This window comes from Bubalus kerabau, chromosome 15 (genome assembly GCF_029407905.1).
Source record: "Bubalus kerabau isolate K-KA32 ecotype Philippines breed swamp buffalo chromosome 15, PCC_UOA_SB_1v2, whole genome shotgun sequence".
In the NCBI taxonomy this organism is placed as follows: Eukaryota; Metazoa; Chordata; class Mammalia; order Artiodactyla; family Bovidae; genus Bubalus; species Bubalus kerabau.
In genome coordinates this window covers 47,921,711-47,945,152 of record NC_073638.1, presented here as the reverse complement: position 1 = coordinate 47,945,152, position 23,442 = coordinate 47,921,711, and the positions used below count along the sequence as shown (strand labels likewise).

General features: G+C 39.4%; 1 protein-coding gene and 1 pseudogene across 3 annotated transcripts; one reads left to right on the top strand and one right to left on the bottom strand.

Moving 5' to 3' along the window:
• The first annotated feature begins 5,400 nt into the window (after positions 1–5,400).
• TRIM34 (tripartite motif containing 34) lies at positions 5,401–19,750 on the top strand. Of its 3 annotated transcripts, none has more exons than XM_055548841.1 (8): positions 5,401–5,540; positions 12,931–13,407; positions 14,027–14,122; positions 15,001–15,231; positions 16,327–16,349; positions 17,794–17,894; positions 18,181–18,207; positions 18,471–19,750. In XM_055548841.1, exons 2-8 carry the CDS (start codon positions 12,991–12,993, stop codon positions 19,040–19,042), a joined length of 1,467 nt encoding a protein of 488 aa, XP_055404816.1. In that variant the 5' UTR covers positions 5,401–5,540; positions 12,931–12,990; the 3' UTR covers positions 19,043–19,750. The 3 variants fall into 3 exon arrangements, with proteins under 3 accessions (XP_055404816.1, XP_055404815.1, XP_055404817.1); XM_055548840.1 differs by having other exon boundaries at positions 5,515–5,615; XM_055548842.1 differs by lacking the exon at positions 18,181–18,207 and having other exon boundaries at positions 5,515–5,615.
• Positions 19,751–22,116: 2,366 nt separating this feature from the next.
• Positions 22,117–22,822, bottom strand: LOC129629065 (small ubiquitin-related modifier 2-like; annotated as a pseudogene).
• Between the last annotated feature and the right edge of the window lie 620 nt (positions 22,823–23,442).

Sequence of the window (23,442 nt, the reverse complement as noted above, 5' to 3'; positions counted from 1 at the left end):
CTTTAGCACAAGATGTGAGTTTTCAGAATCTCTAGCTATCTGTGAAGAAGTCTATGAAGTGGTGGGAGGGATCAGCTGAAACACTAGGAAATAGCTCAGTGAGTCCTGTCTGAGATCAAGTTCACTCCGAGATTGCAGAATTTAGTTTTCTGTTGTCAAAACAACCTGGCAGAGTGAAGCCATGTTTGACTAAGTAAGCGACCTCCTTCAAAGACCCTGGAACAGGACGGATTGATTTTCAGAAGTCATCTATAATTAATAACACTATAGTATAATCTTCAGAATTAGATGAAGTGAGAACAGTGCTCTAGCTTGGGATTTTGCTCAGCTACACCTAACTGAGTTTCTCCCGCTCTGAAACAAACCTCTTTTACATACAAACCTCTGTGCCTCAGTGTCTCTCATTCATAACATTCTTAGAATCAGTGATTCCAGGATTTTACAGTTATTCCTATTATATCATAATTTATATCCTATCGACATGCATGTCTATAATAAGAGGATGTAATTACAAATACGTGTGTTTCATATTTTGTAGAACAACTCTTGAGGAGACTGAGGAGGTTGAGAATGATCTGAGAAAAATAGCATATTGTGCATAGTTCTATTTTAATACATATTTGACTAAAATCTATAGTTTTTGTAGAAAATGTTAGAAAAAAGAAAAACATGAAATGAAACTCATGGACTCATAAACAGCCCTCAAGCAATTTTAATATTAAAATTTTTTCTATAGTTGTACATCTTTATCTGTATACTTATATATCTATGTCTGTCTCCATCTATATCTAAATCTATATCTTAATCTGTGTCTGTGCTTTATTTCCTTCTGAATCTATTTTTAGCTTTATCTATCCTTGTGCTCTAAGGAAATATTATGATACATGTATAGATGTATAGATTATGTATTATACTATATACATGGTGTATAACTTATCTTTTTTTCTAGCAGAACATTGCTGATACTGGGAACAAAAGCCAACAAACGCTTGACTTTTGGCCAAAATAATGTCATTCCACACTCCTGTTGTGAACATATTGGCTTGGCCAAGTATGCTTATAATGACGTTTGAGTGAACATCTGGTATGGGTTTTCAATCCTCATATTAACAGTGGTCTTTGATGTCCTATTAATTTCCAAGGTTTATGAATTTATAAACTCATTACTATCTTTATATAGTATTTCATTGCAGGGTTTTACAATAACTTATTTAACCAAGCATTCCCTTTTTAAATCCTTTTACCTGGTATTATGACTATATATTCACAAATTTAAGTCTCATTCAATTTGTTATTTAAGTACACAGTCCAGGTGTGTTCTAAATAGATTATTTTAAGTATTGTCTTTTAATATAAAATGCAAATGCTCAGTGTAAGACAGTTGGGAAACAGCAAAAATATTTTTAAAAATTCCTAGTCAGGAGAAAACCAATGATAGCTTTTCTTTATGTTATCCCACCTTACATTCTTTGTTCCATGGATATGTAATTTCATACATTTTCAATATTATTGGATATTTAGAGCTTTCCATTTTTAACTGTATATACCAGACTTCTCTGAACATATCTAAGCTTGCTCTGATCTTTCAATTTTTATTTTAGGAATAAAGTCTCAGAAATGCTGTTGTGGATTGGATTTTTAATGAATCCTATAAAATTACTCTCAGAAAAGATTCATAATGTATCTTTCTGCACTAATAATGAGGCTGAGTAAGAACAAAAGAATAAAAAAGATATTGTACTATAATTTTAATTTCTTTTTAATTGCTATTGAGACTAAACCTCTATTGGAGAGTCATACTTCATCTTATGAAGTAATGATAGCTACCATTCGTTGATGACTGTGTTACAGGTCCATGCTAAGCATTTTATGGACATTACCTCATGTTGTCTTCATTTGGACCCCTTAAAACAGTATTACAGATGAGGAAATGGAAGTCTACTAGTGAAATGGCAAAGGCAGGAACAAATCTTCTTTTGTCAAGTTTGTTTTCTTGGCTACTAAATCTCTGAAATGGTTCTGATTGTTTCTGCTTTTGCCCATTGAAGTCTCAAAAACTCCATGTTGTCCTAATTGCTCTTTATTATTTTTTACAAATAACATAATACTCTGTGTTTTCACTGTCACATTTTGAGTATTTGCCTCTTTTTAGTTAATTGTTAATATTTCTATAAACTTTTAAATATTAACAGCTATGTGTAAGCCTTTTCTCTTGTTTCTTTCTTTATTGGTTACTCACAGGAAATTCTCCTTAAGCTTGAAAGCTTTGAGCCTTTGGGTATTATTCACATCTGTCTACTTTCACCTCCTCATCCTTAAATTAGGATTATTTAATCAAAATTATGAAGTTCATATGAAGATTAAATAGGCTAATATATGTAAAGTGTCTAGAACGATGTCAGGCCTATAGTGTAATATGCATTTGATATATAATAATTATTATTATATTATTGTTTGTCTTAAGATGTCTTTATTTCACATTCAGCAATTTTTTTAAAAAGGTTTTTATTCTGAAGTAATTTTAGATTCATTATCATTAATAAATAATTAAATGTAAGATTTTATTTCTCTAGAGTAAATGCTCAAGCACACAATTCTGTGTTGTAGGATAAGTTTGTGTTTATTTTTATAAGAAGACACCAGACTCTTTTCCTGAGTGGCTCCATTTTAATATATTCCCACCAGCCATGTATGAACGATTCAGATCTTCCATTTCCTCATCAACATTCGGTGTCATCACTATTTTTTATTTCAGTTGGTTTGTTTTTCATTGTAGTTTTAATTTGCATATTTCTAAATGTTGATGATGTACATTTTTCATGCTCTTGTTTGTCATCTGAATGCTCCTCTTTAGTGAGATGTCACTTCATGTATTTTGCCTGTTGTTTTTTTTTTAATTTTTATTTATTTATTTAGGGCTCTCCCAGGTCTTAGCTGTGGCACATGGGATATTCGATCTCCATTGCAGCATGTAGTATCTTTGGTTGCAGCACGAAAATTCTTAGTTGCAGCATATGGGATCTAGTGGCCTGGTCAGGGATTAAACCTGGGTCCCCTGCCTTGGGAGCATGGAGTCTTAGCCACTGGACCATCAGGGAAGTCCCATTGCCTGTGTTTTAACTGGATTCTTTTTTTCTTTTTAACTGTTAAGTTTAGGGAGTGTTTTTTCTTTTTTTTTAATATAATTTAAATAAAAGGCATTTGTCACATGTGTGGTTTGCAGATAGGTTTACCCAGCCTGCAGCTTGTCTTTTCATCTTAACAGAGACTTTTTCAGAGTAAATGTTTCTAATTTTTAAAACTTCGTAAATTTTTTTAAGTTGATAAGTCTAATTTATTAATTTTTGCTTTTATGAGTTTGGCTTTTGGTGTCACCTGAAAACTCTTTACCTAGTTCTTGTTTCTAGGGATTTTCTTTCTTACAAAATTTTTCTAAATGTTTTATGAATATTTATTTTATATTTAAGTCAGTGACCAACTTTGAATTAATTTTTGTATAAGGCGTTAAATTTGGGTCAAGACTCATATTTATTTATTTTTTTCCTTTAGACGTTCATTGCTTCTTGGTTAATGTAGCCAAATAGTAAACTTTAACATGAAGTACAGTGACACATTAGTTTTTCTTTAATTGTTTTAAATACTTTAAGTCTTTTTTATTTCTTTCCTTATAAATTTTGGAATAAGTGTATCTAGATCTACAAAAATTCTTGCTGAGATTTTGATAGAATTGTATTAAATATATATATATTCTGTAAAAATTGATACCTGATCTCCCTTATTTTGAGTCTTCAAATTCATAAGTCTGTTATGCCTCTCCATTTATATGCTTCCTTTTATTTTTTATCAGCACTTCCTAATTTTCAGCATACATATCCTATCCATAGTTTTCTAGCTTTATACCTATGTACTTTTTTCTTTTGCTCCAAGTGTTATTTGGATGTAAAAAACAGCATATGTCAGCGTGAAACATAGGTCATAACTACTAATCTATTTATCTAACTCTATAACTTGTTGTCTATTGATTTTATTCTAGTTTTCATTATCTAAATGAAAAAGGAATAATCGATTTTTTAAAAGTAGTCAAAGGATAGGTCCACTTATAATGGATACAGAAATTTTTGCAAGAAAGTTGTTAAAATTTCAACAATTTGGGGGACTCTCTTTCTGCGTTGGATTTGTCCTTCGTCTCTAAGTATGAGTCAGAAGATGGGAAAGGGCAGAAGGGATATTACACCTTGGAAAGCAGTTTCCAAAGGTAGCATTTTTTCTTATGTAATGTGTTTTCCAAGAGTATAGGAGAACCCAGGATTTCCTCAATGAATACAGCACAAAAAATTAGCCTGGGGACTTCTCTTGTGGTGCAGTGGATAAGAATCGGCCTGCTGATGCAGGGGACACAGTTTCGATCCTGGGTCCAGTAAGGTTCCACATGCTGCAGAGCAACAAAGCCCATGTGCCACAACTATTGAGTCCATGCTCTAGAGTCCATGAGTCACAACTACTGAGTTCACATACTGTTAACTACTGAAGCCCATGCACCTAGAGCCTGTGCTCTGCAACAAGAGCTACCACAAAAGCCTGTGCACTAAAATGAAGAGTAGCCCCCACTCACTGCAACTAGAAGAAGCCCCCACACAACAACAAAGATCCAGTGTAACCAAAAATCAAATAAATAAATTTGTAAACAGGGATTTAAAAAAAATTAGTCCTTTAATTGTATTTCCTCAATAAAGCTAAATAAATAGATAAATAAATAAAAATTTTCATGGCGACATAGTGTTCTAGGATTATCCTGTGCCCAAGAAGGTGGGAGACTTTTGACAGGGACTTCTCTGCTCAAGATTGTTCCCATCAGGTGTGGTTTCAACTCCCATCTCCTAGGAGATGGTGTAATGCTTTTGGGGAGCAAGTAGAACACTGGACAGGAAGGGTTGATTCAAATTGGTTGACTGGGGGACTTTCCTGGTAGTCCAGTGGTTAAGACTCTGTACTCCCAAAGCAGGTGGCCCAGGTTCGATCCCTGGTCAGGGGACTAGATCCTACGTACCATAATGAAGATTGAAGACCCCACATGCCACAACTAAGATATATCACAGCCAAATAAATAAGTATTTGTTTTAAATGGTAGAATGATTGAGGGCCTGTGCACAATTATGAAAGTGGTGGAGACCCTCCACTTCTAGCTGGTCTAGGAAACAGAGATGGCTAAACAGAGCTTCTCAACCTCAGCATCTTGGACAGGACACTGTTGTGGGAGCGATCGTGTGCATTCTAGAATGGTTGGCTGTATCCCTGGTCTCTGTCCACTAGATGGCAGTACCATCCCCTGCAACCAAATTTGTCACAGAGGCCAAAGGCCCCTCCCCTCTTGAGAACCTCTGGGTTAAAGCATTACTCACTCCCCTGTGGCCCTAAGGGACAGCTGCCAACTTGGCCCAGAGTTCCTTCCCTCTTCCTCTTCCTGCCAGGCCAAGATTTCACTTTCGTTTCTCTGCCAGCTCCTCATAAGAAACTGCCTCATGCAGACTGAGCCCTATTTGGTGAGTGAATTCTGACTTTGATTGCCCCTGCTTTTCTTCACCACTGAAACCAAGAGTCTTCTCTGGAAGCTGAAGGTGTGTGGGGAGGTTTGTGGAGGCACAGAGGGCGGGAGACTTTGGAAGGAAAGTACTAGGCTTAATTGGATGAGTTTAGATTGTGGCCCAGGCTTGCACCGAAGGTCAAAAAAGCCAACTTGCAGGCTTCCTGCTGAGTGCAGACAGTTGGCAGCTCTGAGTCTAGAGAAGGAACGGCCTGGAAAGAAGTGAGTGTGGAAGAGGCAGAGGGCCTTGCTTGCTTCCTGGAGGAGCACTTATTTCTCCAGGCTGAGTCCATCTGCATCTCTTTCCTACACCGTAGCTTTGATTGTTTACCTTCCTGAGAGGAAATAGAATCCTCTGTCTGTGTGCTTATCTTTCTCTGTGTGTGTGTGTCTCTCTCTCTCTCATAAAGAGATGAACAGAAAATCTACTCACCTCCACCTCCTCAGAAGAAAACCTGGTGAAGGAGGTCCCTGTTTTCCAACTATGTGAAGCCCCAGCTTCTTGTATGGAGCATCAGACAGAATAGAGCCTTGGGAACATGGCCAGGGGCAATGTTGAAGTTGATCCTTTCGCCCTCCTCCTAGCACCACTGAGGAGCTGTCTGTGGCCGTCCTGACATCCCCTCAGCTTCTGTCCTGCCTGAGGATGGCAGGTTGGATGTTATGACAATTGCCCACCTCTATGGCTTCCACTTAACATGTGTCCCGCTGAGGTCCAGTCTCAGGAATCTGCTTGCACTTCCCTGAATAGACCTGCTACTCTCTCTTCAGTAGTCTCTGCTGCCTTGGAGCTTTTCTTCCTTCTTCTTCCGCTTAGACACACCTTTGCAGTGATTGTTCCCTCAATTACTTATTATTTACAATAGACCACTAATTAATAAGGAGTTGATTATTGCTCAGAAGGAGTCCAAAGACTCAGCGGTCTTGCCAAGAAGTTTGCTCTTATCGATTTACACTAAGGATGTCCCATCTTAAGCTCACATTTCACAGTGATTGATATCTTTCTTTATTGTTATTATCCTATCTTATTTTTTTATTTTAAAATTTATTTTATTGAAGTGTAGTTGATTTACAATGTTGTGTTAATTTCTGCTAGGCAGAAAAGTGATCCAGTTATACATATATATTATTTTTTATATGCTTTTCCATTAGGTTTATCATAGGATATTGAGTATAGTTCCCTGTGCCATAGAGTGGGACCTTAATGTCCATTGATAGAAGAATGGATAAAGAAGCTGTGCTACATATACACAAGGATTGATATCTTACTTACCTTCTGATACATGGCCTCTCTGTTCTGTGTGCCTACTTTTCAGAAGTCATTGTTACTGCCTTTCTGTGTGTCTATGCCTTACTCTTGAATAGGATCCACTTCTCCCCAGATAACAATTGTCTTCTCAGGGTCAAAAATAAGGTGCAATAAATAGGAGGAAAATAGATTTATTCATTTATTTTTAAGATGTATTTCATAGGAACTAAAGCAGGCGGCTGGCTTTTAAAAGTACAATGAATATCCATTCAGCATACAATAAATGTTAAATACAGATAGTAGCTTACATTAGAGCTGGGAAGAGATTGTAAACAAACAAAACTAAATGTAGTATATAAGAAGATGATGAATATTATGGAAGAACATTTTTTAAATGTTGACTCAGGCTGAGGGATCTGCAAAGACCCAGTAAAGGTCTTGCAATTTTAAGTAGTGCTCTTGAAGCCTCATTGATTTGTTTTTTACAAATTTTGATCACACCCTGTGGCATGTAGGACCTAGGTTCCCCAACCAGGGATCGAACTTGCATCTCTTGCATTGGAAGGTGGAGTCAACCACTGGACCAATAGGGAAGTCCCAAAGGTCTCATTGTGAAAAGAAAATTGAGCACAATCTTACAAATGTGAGAGACTTAAAGGCCTGCTTTTCTCATTGGCAGTTCCTGACTCAGGAAACCCTGAGAAGAGTCTGGGATGTTGTCCAGAAGCTCCTAGGGCCATCCTTCCCTGCACTCCACTTTCTAGAGACACTTTCATTTTACTGTCTAATCTGCAGAGAAGCATAGAGTTTATAATATCATGAATCCAGATATTAGGAGAAGACTCAAGTATAGGATGCATTCATTTGACACCATGGCAACTATCTGACCTGGGAGTTCTATCAGGTAGATACTTCTTGTATTCCCTTCTCCATGTCCCTGAAAAATGGCTGCTGGGCTCTTGGGGTCATTCTTGGGTCTTGGTTGGGTCACTGCCCATGTTTGGGGGCTCTGGCTCCTCTGCACCTTTCTCCTTTTGCAGCCATTTATGGTGGCATCCACTTTGACATCAGTTCCTTGCAGCCAAACTCTAAACAGGAGATCCAAAGCCCCACAGTGGAATGCATGTTCTACTCTTCCCTCCTCTGTAGACTCTTAGTGTTTCTCAGTATTGAGTGGATTCTCAATAGAATGAAAACATATCATGCCAATGTTGGCTCATAGCTTCAGTTGTAAGCTAGGATGGACAGTGTCATATTATGTAAACCCCTGGTCTTGCCAGTTATCAGAGCCTGATCTGACACATAGTCACTGCAGCCAGGAGTTAACAACATATGGCCTTTAGACAATTTTCAGTATCTCTACCATTGGCTAGATTATACCCACCAGCTTTACTTCTCACCAGGTTCACTTCATGGATGATTGGTGAAGTGGACAGATTTCTAGACCTAAATTTATCTCCATGCAGCTTTCATTATGCCCCTCTCCCCGACTCTTTAGAGCAAGGGTAAGTTTATAGCTTATGAATCCCTCAGATCTTTGTTTCAATATCAAACCTTTGCAACTGTATTCGTTTCCTAGGACTGTCACAAAGAAAAATGGATCACAAATTGGGTTGTTCAAGGAACAAAAATTTATTTTCTCACAGTGCAGGAGGCTAGAAGTCCAAAATCAAAGTGGTGGTAGACTTGTTTCTTTTCTGTAGGCTCCAAGGAGGAATCTAGTCCATGTTCACCTCCTAGTTTCTGGTGGCTTTCAGCAATCCTAGTCATTTCTTGCCTCGTGGCTGCACTACTCCAATCTCTGCCACCATTGCCACATGGCCTTCTTTCCAGCGTGTCTGTGTGCCCTCTCGTCTTCTTAAAGGATATTGGTCATTGTGTTTATAGCCCACTTTGTATCAGTATAATCTCATCTCAACTTGATTACATCTGCGAAGACCTTGTTTTCAAATAAGCTCACATTCAAGCAAGTGAATGTATCTGCATATGAGACAAAACACCCATCATAGCAAGTTCCAAGATATTAATATCTACTGAGATATTCCCTTATTTTTATTTCTGTAAATTTTTGCTTCATAGTTCCTTGTACTAAGGAGTCCAGGTTCTGAGAGTCAGCATCGCCATGCTACCACTCTGCGACAGGACCTCTGATGACCACGAGCACTAGTTTCGGGGTTGGTTTGCCATTCCCACTCATGTATCTTAGCAGAGCAGAAGCCAACCAGGTTCACTTAGCCTAGCAGGGGCGCAGAGGAGAAGAGACCCAGAAGTCAGTATGGCCACCTCTGGTGGGCTCTGCATGAGGGGCCATATTGTAGTATAGTAGGTACGTAGTCTCTCTCTTCAGGTCATTGCAAGAGAACAAGATCAGGTGGATATGTATGAAACTAATGTAGTTTAAGTAAGTTTTGTGCCAGCAGATTGATTACCTTGTAAGAACCAGAAGCATAGCTTACAGGACCCTATAGGTGACCCTATAATAGTCACAACTTCTTTGACGAAGCTGAGGTCTCTGTTTACTAAAAATAACAAAAATAAAGAACAGGAGAAGGTAATGCCAATGTCTTACTTCTTACAGGAAATAAAGACTTAAGCCTGATGATAATCCTTCATTCCCATATACACAATCTCTAACTCCCAAGCCTGTCATTTTGTCTCATTTCTCATTCTCTTCTGCTTCTCTCCATTGTTTCCATCAACTTGTCCTACAAACTTCCATCACTGAACCTCTGCTCTTTGGAAGGAGACTTCACATCATGTGGGAATTGTAAAATTTCTGGTCCCTGCTGGGTTCTTGCCATTCTGAAAGCCTAGCAGCTCTCTGTATACCAGTCAGGCTGACATTTTAAAGCAGGTCAAAGATGCCGTGCCTTTCACTAACAGGACATTCACATAGGTGACTCCTTTTCTCTAAAATATTTTTTTCCTCTAATTTCATATTCCCTTCTCATCATTCAGCTTTCGATTAAAATCTTACTTATTCAGCAGCAATATCTTCGATATTCTCCTATTTGGAAAATTATTTTATTTCTCAAAAATATGTACCTCTAGGTAATAATGTTTATCACACCCACCAGGCCTCTGAAAGAGGACCCTGAAGACACTATGAGTGAAGTGAGTGAAGTCGCTCAGTTGCGTCTGACTCTTTGCGACCCCATCAGGCTCCTCCAGGCAAGAATACTGGAGTGGGTTGCCATTTCCTTCTCCAGGAGATCTCCCCGCCCCAGGGATTGAACCTGGGTCTCCCGTATTGTAGGCAGACGCTTTACTGTCTGAGCCACCAGGGAAGTCACCCCAATTCAACTTATTGATTTGAATGATCTTTTTAAGTCACTTGATTCTATTTATGCATCTGAATAAAGGGAGTACTCATTTCACAAGGATTTTTGTATGCAGAAAAAATAGGTTGAAGTGACTTATAAATTCTAACTGGCTAGACAATTGTTACAAATAGCTGTGAAAAGAAGTAAAAGGCAAAGGAGAAAAGGAACGATATACCCATTTGAATGCAGACTTCCAAAGAATAGCAAGGAGAGATAAGAAAGCCTTCCTCCTAGATCAGTGCAAAGAAATAGAGGAAAACAATAGAATGGGAAAGACTAGAGATCTCTTCAAGAAAATCAGAGATACCAAAGGAACATTTCATGCAAAGATGGGCTCAATAAAGGACAAAAATGGTATGGACTTAACAGAAGCAGAAGATATTAAGAAGAAGTGACAAGAATACCCAGAAGAACTATACAAAAAAGATCTTCATGACCCAGATAATCACGATGGTGTGATCACTCACCTAGAGCCAGACATCCTGGAATGTGAAGTCAAATGGGCCTAGGAACCATCACTACGAACAAAGCTAGTGGAGGTGATGGAATTCCAGTTGAACTATTTCAAATCCTGAAAGATGATGCTGTGAAAGTGCTGCACTCAATATGCCAGCAAATTTGGAAAACTCAGCAGTGGCCACAGGACTGGAAAAGGTCAATTTTCATTCCAATCCCAAAGAAAGGCAATGCCAAAGAATGCTCAAACTACCGCACAATTGCACTCATCTCACATACTAGTGAAATAATGCTCAAAATTCTCCAAGCTAGGCTTCAACAGTATGTAAACCGTGACCTTCCAGATGTTCAAGTTGGATTTAGAAAAGGCAGAGGAACCAGAGATCAAATTGCCAACATCCGTTGGATCATGGAAAAAGCAAGAGAGTTCCAGAAGAACATCTACTTCTGTTTTATTGACTATGCCAAAGCCTTTGACTGTGTGGATCACAATAAACTGTGGAAAATTCTTAAAGATATGCGAATACGAGACCACCTGACCTGCCTCTTGAGAAATCTGTATGCAGGTCAGGAAGCAACAGTTAGAACTGGACATGGAACAACAGACTGGTTCTAAATAGGAAAAGGAGTATGTCAAGGCTGTATATTGTCACCCTGTTTATTTAACTTCTATGCAAGTACATCATGAGAAAAGCTGGGCTGGATGAAGCACAAGCTGGAATCAAGATTGCTGGGAGAAATATCAATAACGTCAGATATGCAGATGACACCACCCTTATGGCAGAAAGTGAAGAAGAACTAAACAGCCTCTTGATGAAAGTGAAAGAGGAGAGTGAAAAAGTGGACTTAAAGCTCAACATTCAGAAAACTGAATTAAGACCATGGCATCTGGTCCCATCACTTCATGGCCAATAGATGCGGAAACAATGGAAACAGTGAGAGGCTTTATTTCTGGGGCTCCAAAATCATTGCAGATGGTGACTGCAGCCATGAAATTAAAGGACACTTACTTCTAGGAAGATAAGTTATAACCAACCTAGACAGCATATTAAAAAGCAGAGACATTACTTTGCCAACAAAGGTCCATCTAGTCAAAGCTATGGTTTTTCCAGTAGTCATGTATGGATGTGAGAGTTGGACTATAAAGAAAGCTAAGCACCAAAGAATTGATGCTTTTGAATTGTGGTGTTGGAGAAGACTCTTGAGAGTCCCTTGGACTGCAAGGGGATCTCACCTGTCCATCCTAAAGGAAATCAGTCCCGAACATTCATTGGAAGGACTGATGCTGAAATTGAAACTCCAGTACTTTGGCTACCTGATGCAAAGAACTCACTCCTTGGAAAAGACCCTGATGCTGGGAAAGATTGAAGGTGGAAGGAGAATGGGGACGACAGAGGCTGAGATGGTTGGATGGCATCACCGATTCCATGGGCATGAGTTTGAGTAGACTCCAGCAGTTGCTTATGGACAGGGAGGCCTGGTGTGCTGCAGTCCCTGGAGTCACAAATAGTCAGAGCCAACTAAGCAACTGAACTGAACTGAGACAATTGCTAGTCATAAAATTACTTTCCTCTTATAATGTTTACTCTGTCTGTGTGTGTCTCTGGGGAGTGAGTGTAAGTATGTGGGAGGACTCCTTATGGAAAGGTATATTGGGAGAGACAGATGGGAAAATCGATTGATTGATCCATAGATAAATCTTTACTGAAAAACTATCTGTGCTCCTAAAGCTCACCTATAGGAGAACAGCTAATTAATGGAAAGAAAAGAGGAAATGCTGAGTTTTTTTTTTTTAAAAAAAGGTCTAATTTCCTCTGGAGAAGTGAGAAGATCCTTTATGTATTCATCAAACATAATGTTCCCGGTGCTAGGCATTAGGGATACAGCAGTGAATAAAAACAAGTGCCTAATCTACACAGATTGCATTTTTGGAGTAGGATACTTTAAGAAAGGTATCATATATTATACAGTGATAATAAGAAAAAGATGGTAAGTGCACACAAAGTGATGTATTGATGCTTGTGCTGTAGATGAGTTAATCGCATAAGGCCCTGCAAAGGAGAGGCCATATAAGGAGGGAGTCAGATGAAGCATAACAGGAAGTCATGCAAATATCAAGGGAAAGATCATTGTAGGGTGAAAGAAAAACAAACTGCAAAAGCCCTGAGGCATTAATGGCTTTCCCAGGCCATTAATTCCATTTGTTCTTTCTTGTTCTTCAGTATTTCAGTCTTAATCAGTTTTTAATGTCTGCATGATTGAAATCTTTTTTATCTATGCCAGTCTTACATATCTCTTTTCAATTTGCCCATCCATCCCAGAATCCTTAAGCAAGAAGAGCTCCAGAAGTTTGGACAGGAGGAAGCCAGGGAGCAGCTGCTATGGCTTTAAATACTGTGGTGAACCTACAGGAAGAGGTATCCTGTCCCATCTGCAGGGAGCTTTTAACAGAACCCCTAAGTCTAGACTGCGGTCACAGCTTCTGCCAGACTTGCATCACTAACAAGGAGACAGACACCAGCCTAGGAGGGGACAGCAGCTGTCCTGTGTGTGGTGCGCGGTACTCACTTGGAAACCTGTGGCCTAATCTGCACCTGGCCAACATAGTGGAGAAACTCAGAAAGGTCAAGCTGAGCCCAGAGGAGGGGCAGAAGACAAGTCTCTGTGTGCACCATGAAGAGAAGCTCCTACTCTTCTGTAAGGAAGATAGAAAAGTCATTTGTCATCTTTGTGAAGAATCTCAGGAGCACCATGGTCACCACATATTCCTCATGGAAGAGGCAGTCAAGGAAAGTCAGGTAGGGCCCAGGATGCAAATTAGTACTTGGTGGAAAATCTTACCTTTTCGTTTGCTCTGTTTGGCACCATAGTAGTGAGCTCTGTTATCTCCGATGTATGTCTCTTAACGGTATGCTCCATTTCCAATGTCTGAAGGACATTTCTGTGTTTTTCTCTAGTTACATAAAGAAGGAGCCAAAAGTATAGACTCTTGGCTGAAAGTGAGAGGTTTTCTTCTTTTGTCTCTTTTGTTGTATTGATTGGCTATTCCTTCACCAGATTAGCTCTAGTTGCTGAGATTAGCTCTCAGCAGAATGGGTGCTGTTGAAGATTGTAGATTGGATATAGAAAGAGTGTCAATAAGAAAAAAGGACATTCCTTGCAAGAGCAGAATCAGTAATTACTCTAAAAAAGAGAGAGAATTGGCAAGGATAGTGACTTTCACCACTTAGGAATAAACAATGCATTTACCTTCTCAGATTTTCTTCTATCTCATGTCATCAATTTTAATGATAAGATTCAAACTGGTTTCCATAAACTGGTCTCTTCTGAGATCAGCATGGTTTCTTCCCTGTTTATTCTCTGTCCAGGTGCTGAAAAAGCCCAAAGTTTGATGCTGATGTAGTTCCTCCCTTATAGGAGATGATCCAGGCAGCTCTGACAAGGCTGAGGAAGGAGCAGCAGAAGGCTGAGAAGTTGGAAGCTGACATCAGAGAAGAGAGAACTTCCTGGAAGGTGGGAGGAGACTCTTCCTAATGCATTTCTGAGTTAGGAGTCAGCACAACTGTCTCTCCTCCTGTCCTAATCATTAGGAAGCCCCTTCCTCTTGTCTCCTGGCATTAAATGAGTCCAGGTGCCATTTTATTTGTGATCTCCTTTGTCCTTTCCCTGTGGGAAGTAGGGGCTAGAGAGTGGATATGTTTCAAACATACACAGAGTTTTGGAATTCAACATGAAGACTGACTTTATGGTGAGTCTGTGTTGTTGTGCTCAGTTGCTTCAGTCGTGTCTGACTCTTTGCAACCCTATGGACTGTAGCCTGCCAGTCTCCTCTGTTCATGAGATTCTCCAGGCAAGAATACTGGAATGGGTTGTCATTCACTTCACAGGGGATTTTCCTATCTCAGGGACTGAACCCAAGTCTCATGAGTCTCCTGCATTGCACACATGTTCTTTGCCACTGAGCCACCAGGGAAGCCCTCTATGGTGAAGAAGCCTGGAGAATTCTGTCTTCCATTCCTCCTGCAAGTCTCTGACACCTTCAATGAAAGACAATGGCAAAAGACTGAGCTTTTTCTCAAGGTTCAAACTTAGGGACTGTAGTAATGCAGGGAGGCATGAGTGTCTGGCACAGCTATACAGAACTCAAACCTCACTCAGACTTTACATTTTGGCCCAGGGTTGGCAGATAAGATTGTCTGAGACCTTTTTGATGTGTACTGAGGGAAAATAATAGAAAAAAAAAAAATCTGAGCTTTCCCCAAAATTGCTTGCCTACTTTAACTCCCCTCCTGGTAAGAAGCCCCTGAAAAATATTTTCCTGGCTTTTAATCCCTTACACAGACTTCCCAGCTGACAGATTCATTCCATCTCCCTCTTGTCTAACCTTACAGTATCAGATTCAGACTGAGAGACAAAGGATACAAACAGAGTTTAATCAGCTTAGAAGCATCCTAGACAGTGAGGAGCGAAGAGAATTGCAGAAATTAGAGGAAGAGGAGAAGAAGACCTTGGATAGCTTGGCTGTGGCTGAAGCTGAGCTGGTTCAGCAGGGCGAGCTGCTGAAGGAACTCATCTCAGATCTGGAGCGCCGCAGTGAATGGTCAGCTGTGGAGCTGCTGCAGGTGAGGAAGGCCATCCAACCTGCGGTTCTGAACCCGTGTCAGTTACCTTCTCATCTGTGTCCTTGAGTTCTAATCCTGTTGTTGTCACTAAGAGGCTCCTTTGAAATATTTATCAAGCTTATCTTCACTCATATTGATGGCTTTTCTAATGTTGAAGCAACCTGGCATTTCTGGGATAAATTCAAGTTGACTATGATGTATAATGGGCTTCCCAGGTGGCACTCGTGGTAAAGAACCTGCCTGCCAATGCAGGAGACATAACAGATCTGGGTTTGATTTCTGGAATGGCAACCTACTCCAATATTCTTGCCTGGAGAATCCCATGGACAGAGGAGCCTGGGAGGCTACAGTCCACAGAGTAGGAAAGAATCAGACATAAATGAATTGACTTAGCATGCATGGACGCATGATGTATAATCTTTTATATTTTGCTGGATTAATTTTTCTAGTGTTTCACTGAAAAAGTTTCATGTCTATATTCATAAGGGATATTAGCCTGTAGTTTACTTTTCTTGTAATGTCTTTGTCTCATTTTAGTATCAGAATAGTATTGGCCTCATGGAATGAGTTGGGAAGTGTTTCCTCATCTTCTGTTTTTTGGAAGAATTTGTGAAGTATTTGTATTATTTTGTCTTTAAAACTATCAGAATTCACCAGTGAAGCCATCTAGAACTGGATTTTCCTTTGCAGAAAGTTTTTGGTTTCCAGCCCAATCTCTACATATTTTAGGTCTATTCAGTTTTTCTATTTCTCTGTGAATTAGTATGGATAGTTTCTGTGTTTGAAGGAATTTGTCCATTTAGTTTACATTATCTCATTTGTTGGTATACAATTTTTCATAGCCTTTATAATCTTTTAATTTCTGTTAATTCAGTAGTACCATCTCTTCTCTAATTCTTGTTTTAGTAATTTGCCTCCTATGTATTTTTTTCTTGAGATATCTAGCTAAAGAGTTATCTATTTTATTGATTTTTTCAAATAATTTCAAATAACTTTGACTGCTCTGTTTTTCTCTATAGTTTTCCTATTCTTTGTTTCCTTAATCCTGCTGTTTTATTTCTTCTCCTTGACTTGTGTTTTCTTTCTTCCTCCTAGGACATGAGTGGAATCATGAAATGGTGCGTATGGGTGATCAAGAGTCATGCTCATGTGGTATGAAGAAAGGTTGGTAGCCATGAGAGCAGAATGAAAAATCTCCCCAAACAATGAAATTTTGATGTAGTATTATTTTAAACTGTGGTCATAGATGAGGATTTAGTGTTCTATAGCTTTTGAGAATGAGCCGGATTCTATGTTAATGAATTCGGTAGTTGGAATTCACAGAGTTAGGGTCTATAAGGATAAAGAGGATAAAGGATTTTACTGTTAGATTCTTGTGACTTCACTCATTTATTTCACCCTCTGTCCTTTGGTTTCTTTATTTCACTGATGCTCGCGTTAGCACATGGACCTTGTCAAGCCCTAAAATAGTTACGCGGGTCAGCTTTAAAGAGGGAAAAAAAAAAAGTTTTGTTTTGTTTTAAATTTTGCCTACATAGAAGTACAGTGGGACTACACCATTCCACAAGGTTCTCTTTAGATTTATAAAAGCAGACCTGAGCCTTGAGGTTATTGGTTTTGACTCTGGTGGCAATAATTAATCTTTTCCAAGTCACACATTTTAGAAACTTATATGGGAAAGTGTAGTCTTTGTGTCTAAAGTTTGCTGATCCATCTAGCACCACCAAATTCTTTACAAACACATGAAATTCTAACCATTTTCAGTTCAGTAGTCATAACTTCTCTTTTGCCAGAAGTTTTTAACTTTTTCCCAGAACTCCTTAAAATCTCCAATGTTGTTTGTGGGCCACAGCCCTGGAAGTAAAGCTTTGAACCAGGGCACAGGCTTATCGACTCTCCAAAAATAGACCCATACCACAGTCAGGATCTGTAGCCTCCCTACTGATCTGCCTGGGAACGTCCATCTGGGAGACCCATTGTGTATGATGACTTTTCCATATTAGTACCATTTTAGAGGTAGCAAAGGGTTTCCCTGGTGATTCAGACAGTAAAAGAATCCATCTGCAATGCAGGAGACCTGGGTTGGGAAGACTCTGGAGGAAAGCATGGAGGAATACTCACTCCAGTATTCTTGCTTGGAGAATCCCCATGGACAGAAGAGCCTGATGGGCTACAGTCCATGGGGTCGCAAAGATTTGGACATGACTGAGCAGCTAAGCACAGCACAGCACAACACAGAGGTAGCAAAAGCCTTTCCTATACAGTATTTCACCTAGTTTCATATTCATTCCATGAAGTATCAAAAGAAGGGCTAATATATTCCATTTCTAGAAGGACAGAGCTTTTTATTGTGTTTTTTTAAGTGAAGGTGTTCTTCCTAAGTGGGCAGGAAGACACGAGCACATTTCTTTTGTCTGCGGTGTCAGAGCCTTCACTTCTCCCCTCCTGGGGTTTCTCAGGGAGGAAGGTTTAAGTGCATCATTGCATGGAAGGAGAGGAAGGCAGTGGTATTAAAAGGATGGAATGTAAGAGATGCAGGGTCAACATTTTTGTCATCTCCAGGAGTGAGATCTGGACACTGAAGAAGCCAAAAATGGTTTCCAAGAAACTGAAGAATGTATTCCGTGTTCCAGATCTGCATGGAATGCTGCACACGTTTAAAGGTGTGGAAGCCAGGGCAGGAGTGTGGATATGGGATTCTTGTGGTGCCAGGGACTAAATTTCGGCACAAGTTGGGGTTGAAAGAAGGAGGGTGTTCAGAGAAGGGGTATTGCTGAAGAGGATGTGGTTATATAAAAGGGAGAATGGCTAGGTTTCTGGTTCATCCTCTCATTCACCACTTCATAGCTTTACAGTAGTCCTACCTCTTACCCCACCCTAGAAAAGAAGTAGGTATCAGTGCTTAGTCACTTGCATCAATCAACATCATTGAATCTTTTATCATTTCAGACCTAACACGCGTCCAGTGCCACTGGGGTAAGAAGATTTATTGGGTCTTCAAATTACTGTGTTCTGACCCCATTTCCGAAGTTTGCAGTTTCAATTAGATTTGGTCATAGCCCATGTGTTCACCTCCTGATATATGCATATAATATGTCACTCTAATGTTTGAACCCCTTTCCCCAGTCCATCAACACAAGTTCTTCACAGTCAATTGCCAAGTTCCCTCTTCATAATGTCACTGGATAAGCTTACCCTATATTTGCCATATGTTTTGATCTTTTTTTTTTCCTCTGCAGTGGACATCACATTGAATCCATTCAACCTAAATTTGAATCTTGTCCTTTCAGAAGATCAGAGACAAGTGCTATCTGTGCCAATATGGCCTGTTAAGTATTATAATTATGGTATCTTGGGCTCCCAATATTTCTCCTCAGGGAAACACTACTGGGAAATAGATGTATCCAAGAAGACTGCCTGGATCCTAGGGGTATACTGTAGAATACGTTCCTGTAATAGAAAGTTTGCTGTTCAACAAAGCACGAGTTATGAAAATGCTTACTCCATATACAGACCTCAATTTGGTTACTGGGTTATAGGGTTAAAGGATAAATTTAGATATGAAGCCTTTGAGGACTCCTCCACCACTCATCCTGACTCAAGAGTCTTAACTCTTTTCATGACTGTTCCTCCCTGTCATGTTGGTGTTTTTCTAGACTATGAAGCAGGCACTGTCTCATTTTTCAATGTCACAAACCATGGGTCACTCATCTATAAGTTCTCTAAGTGCAACTTTTCTCGGAATGCCTATCCATATTTCAATCCTTGGGACTGTCCGGCTCCCATGACACTGTGCCCTCCAAGTTCCTGAAACTTCTGTTCCCTCTCCCACTTCTTATAGTGACCCTTGCCTTGGATTTCATCTTTTATACCTGAGCCGATCTGTGCCATTCACACCATCTCTTCCTTCCAGTCTCCCATCTCTACTTTAGAACTTGTGCTCATCTTTGGGATGCAGAGTACATCTGCTTTGAGTTAGCAGACATGCTTAGTTACCCATTGACTCTCTTTTGATTCTCAAAGAGAGACCTCTAATCCCTTCTAAAGAAAAAACAGTAATGGTATAACGTCTTTGCCCTCATAATCCTCCATAAATTTCTTTTTTGATCACCAACCTAAAGAAACATGGCAAAGCCTGTCTGCCTCCATCTATGACATCCAGGACAATCTACAATCACTCCCCACCCACTACCATCAACTAAGTATTTGAGCGAATGTCTGTTGCCCAGGACACACTCAGTTTATCAAAGGGTCATGGAAAGGAAAACACAAGCAATATCTGTACACAGAATAACAATTTTATGTTCAGAGTGTTGGAGTTCTAATCCTGTCTTGACTTTACAAGGTGTGTAATGATGAAAATTTTCTGAGCTTCTTTTTCCTTAAGTGCAAACTACGGTTTAAAACTGTGCCTGACTCTTAAGATCATTGTGTAAAACTAAATGTCAGTGTAAAACAACTATTTAAGTGTCCTGCACAATTTAATAAAGATTTACTCTATGATTACAGAAAAGTATAAGCTGTGTCAATGTCCTGTGTACATATTTGTGCCCTTCAGATGAACAATAATGGACCTATCAAGTCTCATTTTTCAAGTTCCCAGACTTGGCTGACAAGACCACTCCAGTTCCCATCTTGTTTTACAGAACTTTTTTATACTGAGGCTGCTCTATATGGGACCATTTTTAACGTCCTTTACTGGAAATGGGTCAGAAAAGTATAAAAGTATGAGTTTCTGAAACCTGTCTAGCAGAGGAAGCCATGTTTAGGGACAGCTGCTCTTATTAAGGATAGCCTTTTGATTTTCAGGCCTTTCAGTTATGGTAAAACACAGTACAGGGCTTCCCAGTTGGCACAGTGGTAAAGAATCCACCCTTTTGATCCACCTAAAGATCGAATGCTTGTTCGATTCCTGAGTTGGGAAGATCTCCTGGAGGAGGAAATGGCAACTCAATCCAGTATTCTTGCTTAAAAATTTACATAGACAGAGGAGCCTGGTGGGCTACAGTCCATGGAGTCAAAAAGAGTCAGACAAGACTGAGCACACGTGCATGCGCGCACACGCACACACACACACACACACATACACACTCACATACACATTCTACAGTATATGCCATACCATGTACTTTTCTTTTCTTTTTTTTTTGTAGCTAGTTTCAAATTCATGATGAGAAATTGACCTAGGATAGCAAAGGAGCAAGCTTTTCTTTGAGAAGTATATGTAATAAATTAGAGCAGACTACTATACAGCATCTACATCAAATTATAGAAGGGTAGTACCTTGTCCTGGTGGAATGACAAAACATATAAACTGGGAATGGTATATATATACACATTCATACACACATGTACATGTGTACACATATCTATAATTATGTGTATAAATATACATATGTACATAGAGTATCTTTATCCCAGTAAATCTTCAAAAATATCATATAAAGAACAAGTTCCTATCAGGTCATGAAAGGAATACATAAACTTATGAGGTACATCCAACACTTCATGGCTAACAGTGCAGAAGACAGGATGATTAGGCCTAGGACTGCGTTTCTCCAGCACAGGTGCTCTTTCAGTAGAATACTCCCCAAGAAAAGGTAGAAGTCAGATTCCCTAGGATGTGGAGTAGGAGGGAGAGCCATTAATGAAGCAAGAGCAGGTCATGGTAATGGCTAAAACTAAGTTGAGCTATTTCATAGCAGGGTACTCTTACAGGTCACATATTATAGTGGGGGAACACTGTGGACAGTTAAGAGCTTGGGCTTTGAAATAACAAAATTTTATTATCATACTTACTGCTGCTGCTAAGTCACTTCAGTCGTGTCCGATTCTGTGTGACCCCATAGACGGCAGCCCAGCCCTTATTAAAATTAAATAGATTCAGTTTTTCACAAGAAATAAAAGTACTAAGACTTACCTCATAGGCCTATTGTGGGAATTAAATAATAGAATATTTGTAATAACTTAATCTCCCAGCATATAAGCACTGATCCAAATTGATAGCAATTAATTTTCTCTGTGGGCTTCCCTTGTAGCTCAGTTGGTAAAGAATCTGCCTGCAGTGCAGGAGACCCGGGTTCAATCCCTGGGTTGGGAAGATCTCTTGGAGAAGGCAATGGCAACCCACTCCAGTATCCTTGCCTGGAAAATCTCATGGACAGAGGAGCCTGGTGGACTGCAGTCCATGGGGTCGCAAAGAGTTGGGCACGACTGAGTGACTAACACTAACTAATTTTCTTTGTGACTAGAAATGCATGTTAAGAATGAATAGGAACTCACTTTTTTTTTTTTTTTCATTTTAAACACGTTTATTTAAACAACAAGATGCTTGACTCATAGAGAAAACTATCCAGGATTCATTTCTTTTAGAGTAATTTATCCCTACTTAAAGACAGATTGCTCTACATGTAACAGCTATGTACAAAAAGTTATAAAATTGTTCATGGTTTTACATTGATAAATGAAAAACATTAAAATTCTCCAATCAAACAAGGTATACAAGAATTTTTATGTTGTTCTTTTTTGTTGTTGTTGTTAAACAGTGAGAGCAAAATAACTTACTGGAATACAAAGATAAGAGCTGATGGGCATGCCATTAACGGAGAAAAGGGGGTATTTTCAGAGAATCAGTATTTTTCTCTATCCCATCTCTATTTGATGCTGAGCAAAACATACCATTGGCCATTCAGTTTAAAAAAATGCAACATGCTTGTGCACATACACCAGTTACTTCAAGTACAATAAAGGAATGGGTACGAGGGAAACGGAGAAACTATACTGTAGTAGTCAGGATGTGGTGGGAGAAAACTGTGGTTTTCTAACTGACAATGTCTTCTTGGTCTGGAGGAACAGAATTCTGGAGTTAAGTAGCAGGTTCCCTTTTTAGTAGACACTTCCTTCCTGCTGCTGGAATATGTCAATTGTATCTTCATCTTCCATCTCCAACTATGCAGGTATGTCTCTTTCACTGATTAGCTGCCCATCAAATTGGAATCTGATCTGCCCCATTGATAAATCTTGTCATTCACAATAGGCCTTTATTAGTTTACTATGTGGTGTATGTAGGGTAAGGGAGTTAGAGAAGGTGAAGTTCAGAAAAAAATGAGATCGGCACTTTACAGGAACAGATCACCTTTAATGAGACGAGAAGGGGCAGCAGTCAGATTAGTGAGCTAATGCACTAACTCAAGAAAAGAGTAAGTATATATAGGCATATATGTGGAAATCAAGTGTCTTAAGGGGGCCTGTTCTTCTCCAAGGTTGTTCGGATTAGTTATCTCTTAAATGGCTGGGGCAAGGAATTCTGGAGATTGGCCAGAGGCTGGGACCAGCTGGGAGCTGGGCGTAATCTACCTTAATGTCCATTTTTTCTTCAGGTGAGAGATTTCTTTGTTTTGCAAAGAATGGTGGGGAGAACCCAGAGGGGGGTTTTAACTCCAGGCTGTTTAGAGCCGTGTAACTCTCCTTCAGTGTATGTATGCCTCTTAATCTTAAACCACACCACAGAGCCATCCTGCCCCACCACCTACAAATTAATATGATTGATGTTCTCAGTCTTGACATCTTCCTTGGGCTTCTTGTCTACCATGTCGAGGACTGCAGTCTCCTCAGCTTCTGCTTCACAAAAGAGGTACGAGGTCCAAACTCAATGAGCACACAAGCAGCACCAGAAGTGGAAGAAGAAACGATAATCTACTTTAAACATTAGTAACTTTGCTTTCCTTTGATAAGGAATAACTTGATTTGGGACTTTCCTGGTAGTCCAGTGGTTAAGAATCCACCTTCCAATGCAGGGTACAAGGGTTCTATGCCTGGTCGGGGAACTAAGATCCCACATGCCATGGGTCAACTAAGCCTGGCACAGCAACTATTAAGCCTGTGTGCTCTGGAGCCCATGGACCACACTAGAGAAAAGCCGCGTGCTGCAACAAAAGAGCCCTCATGCCTCGGGGAAGATCCCACATGCCACAGCTAAGACCTGATGCTGTCAGATACATAAATTCACATTAAAAAGAATAACTTGATTAAGGAATCACAAATCATTTTGTATATTTACTTTTTCTTAAATCTTTAAATACTTTTACTTTAAAGATAGTTTTCTGAATTTACAATTCTATATTGTTATTTATTTTCTGTAAACATCCTATTTGATTCTACTACTTAATACTCTGCTATCAATCACATGGGCTCTTTTATGGTGGTTCAGTT

Bases quoted from the DNA above. Each gene is read 5' to 3' on its own strand.
- TRIM34 (XM_055548841.1), top strand. From the start codon at position 12,991: ATGGCTTTAAATACTGTGGTGAACCTACAGGAAGAGGTATCCTGTCCC. The intron at 15,232-16,326 runs GTGAGGAAGGCC...TCTTCCTCCTAG, and splicing joins CAGCTGTGGAGCTGCTGCAG to GACATGAGTGGAATCATGAA. The intron at 18,208-18,470 runs GTAAGAAGATTT...TTTCCTCTGCAG, and splicing joins ACGCGTCCAGTGCCACTGGG to TGGACATCACATTGAATCCA.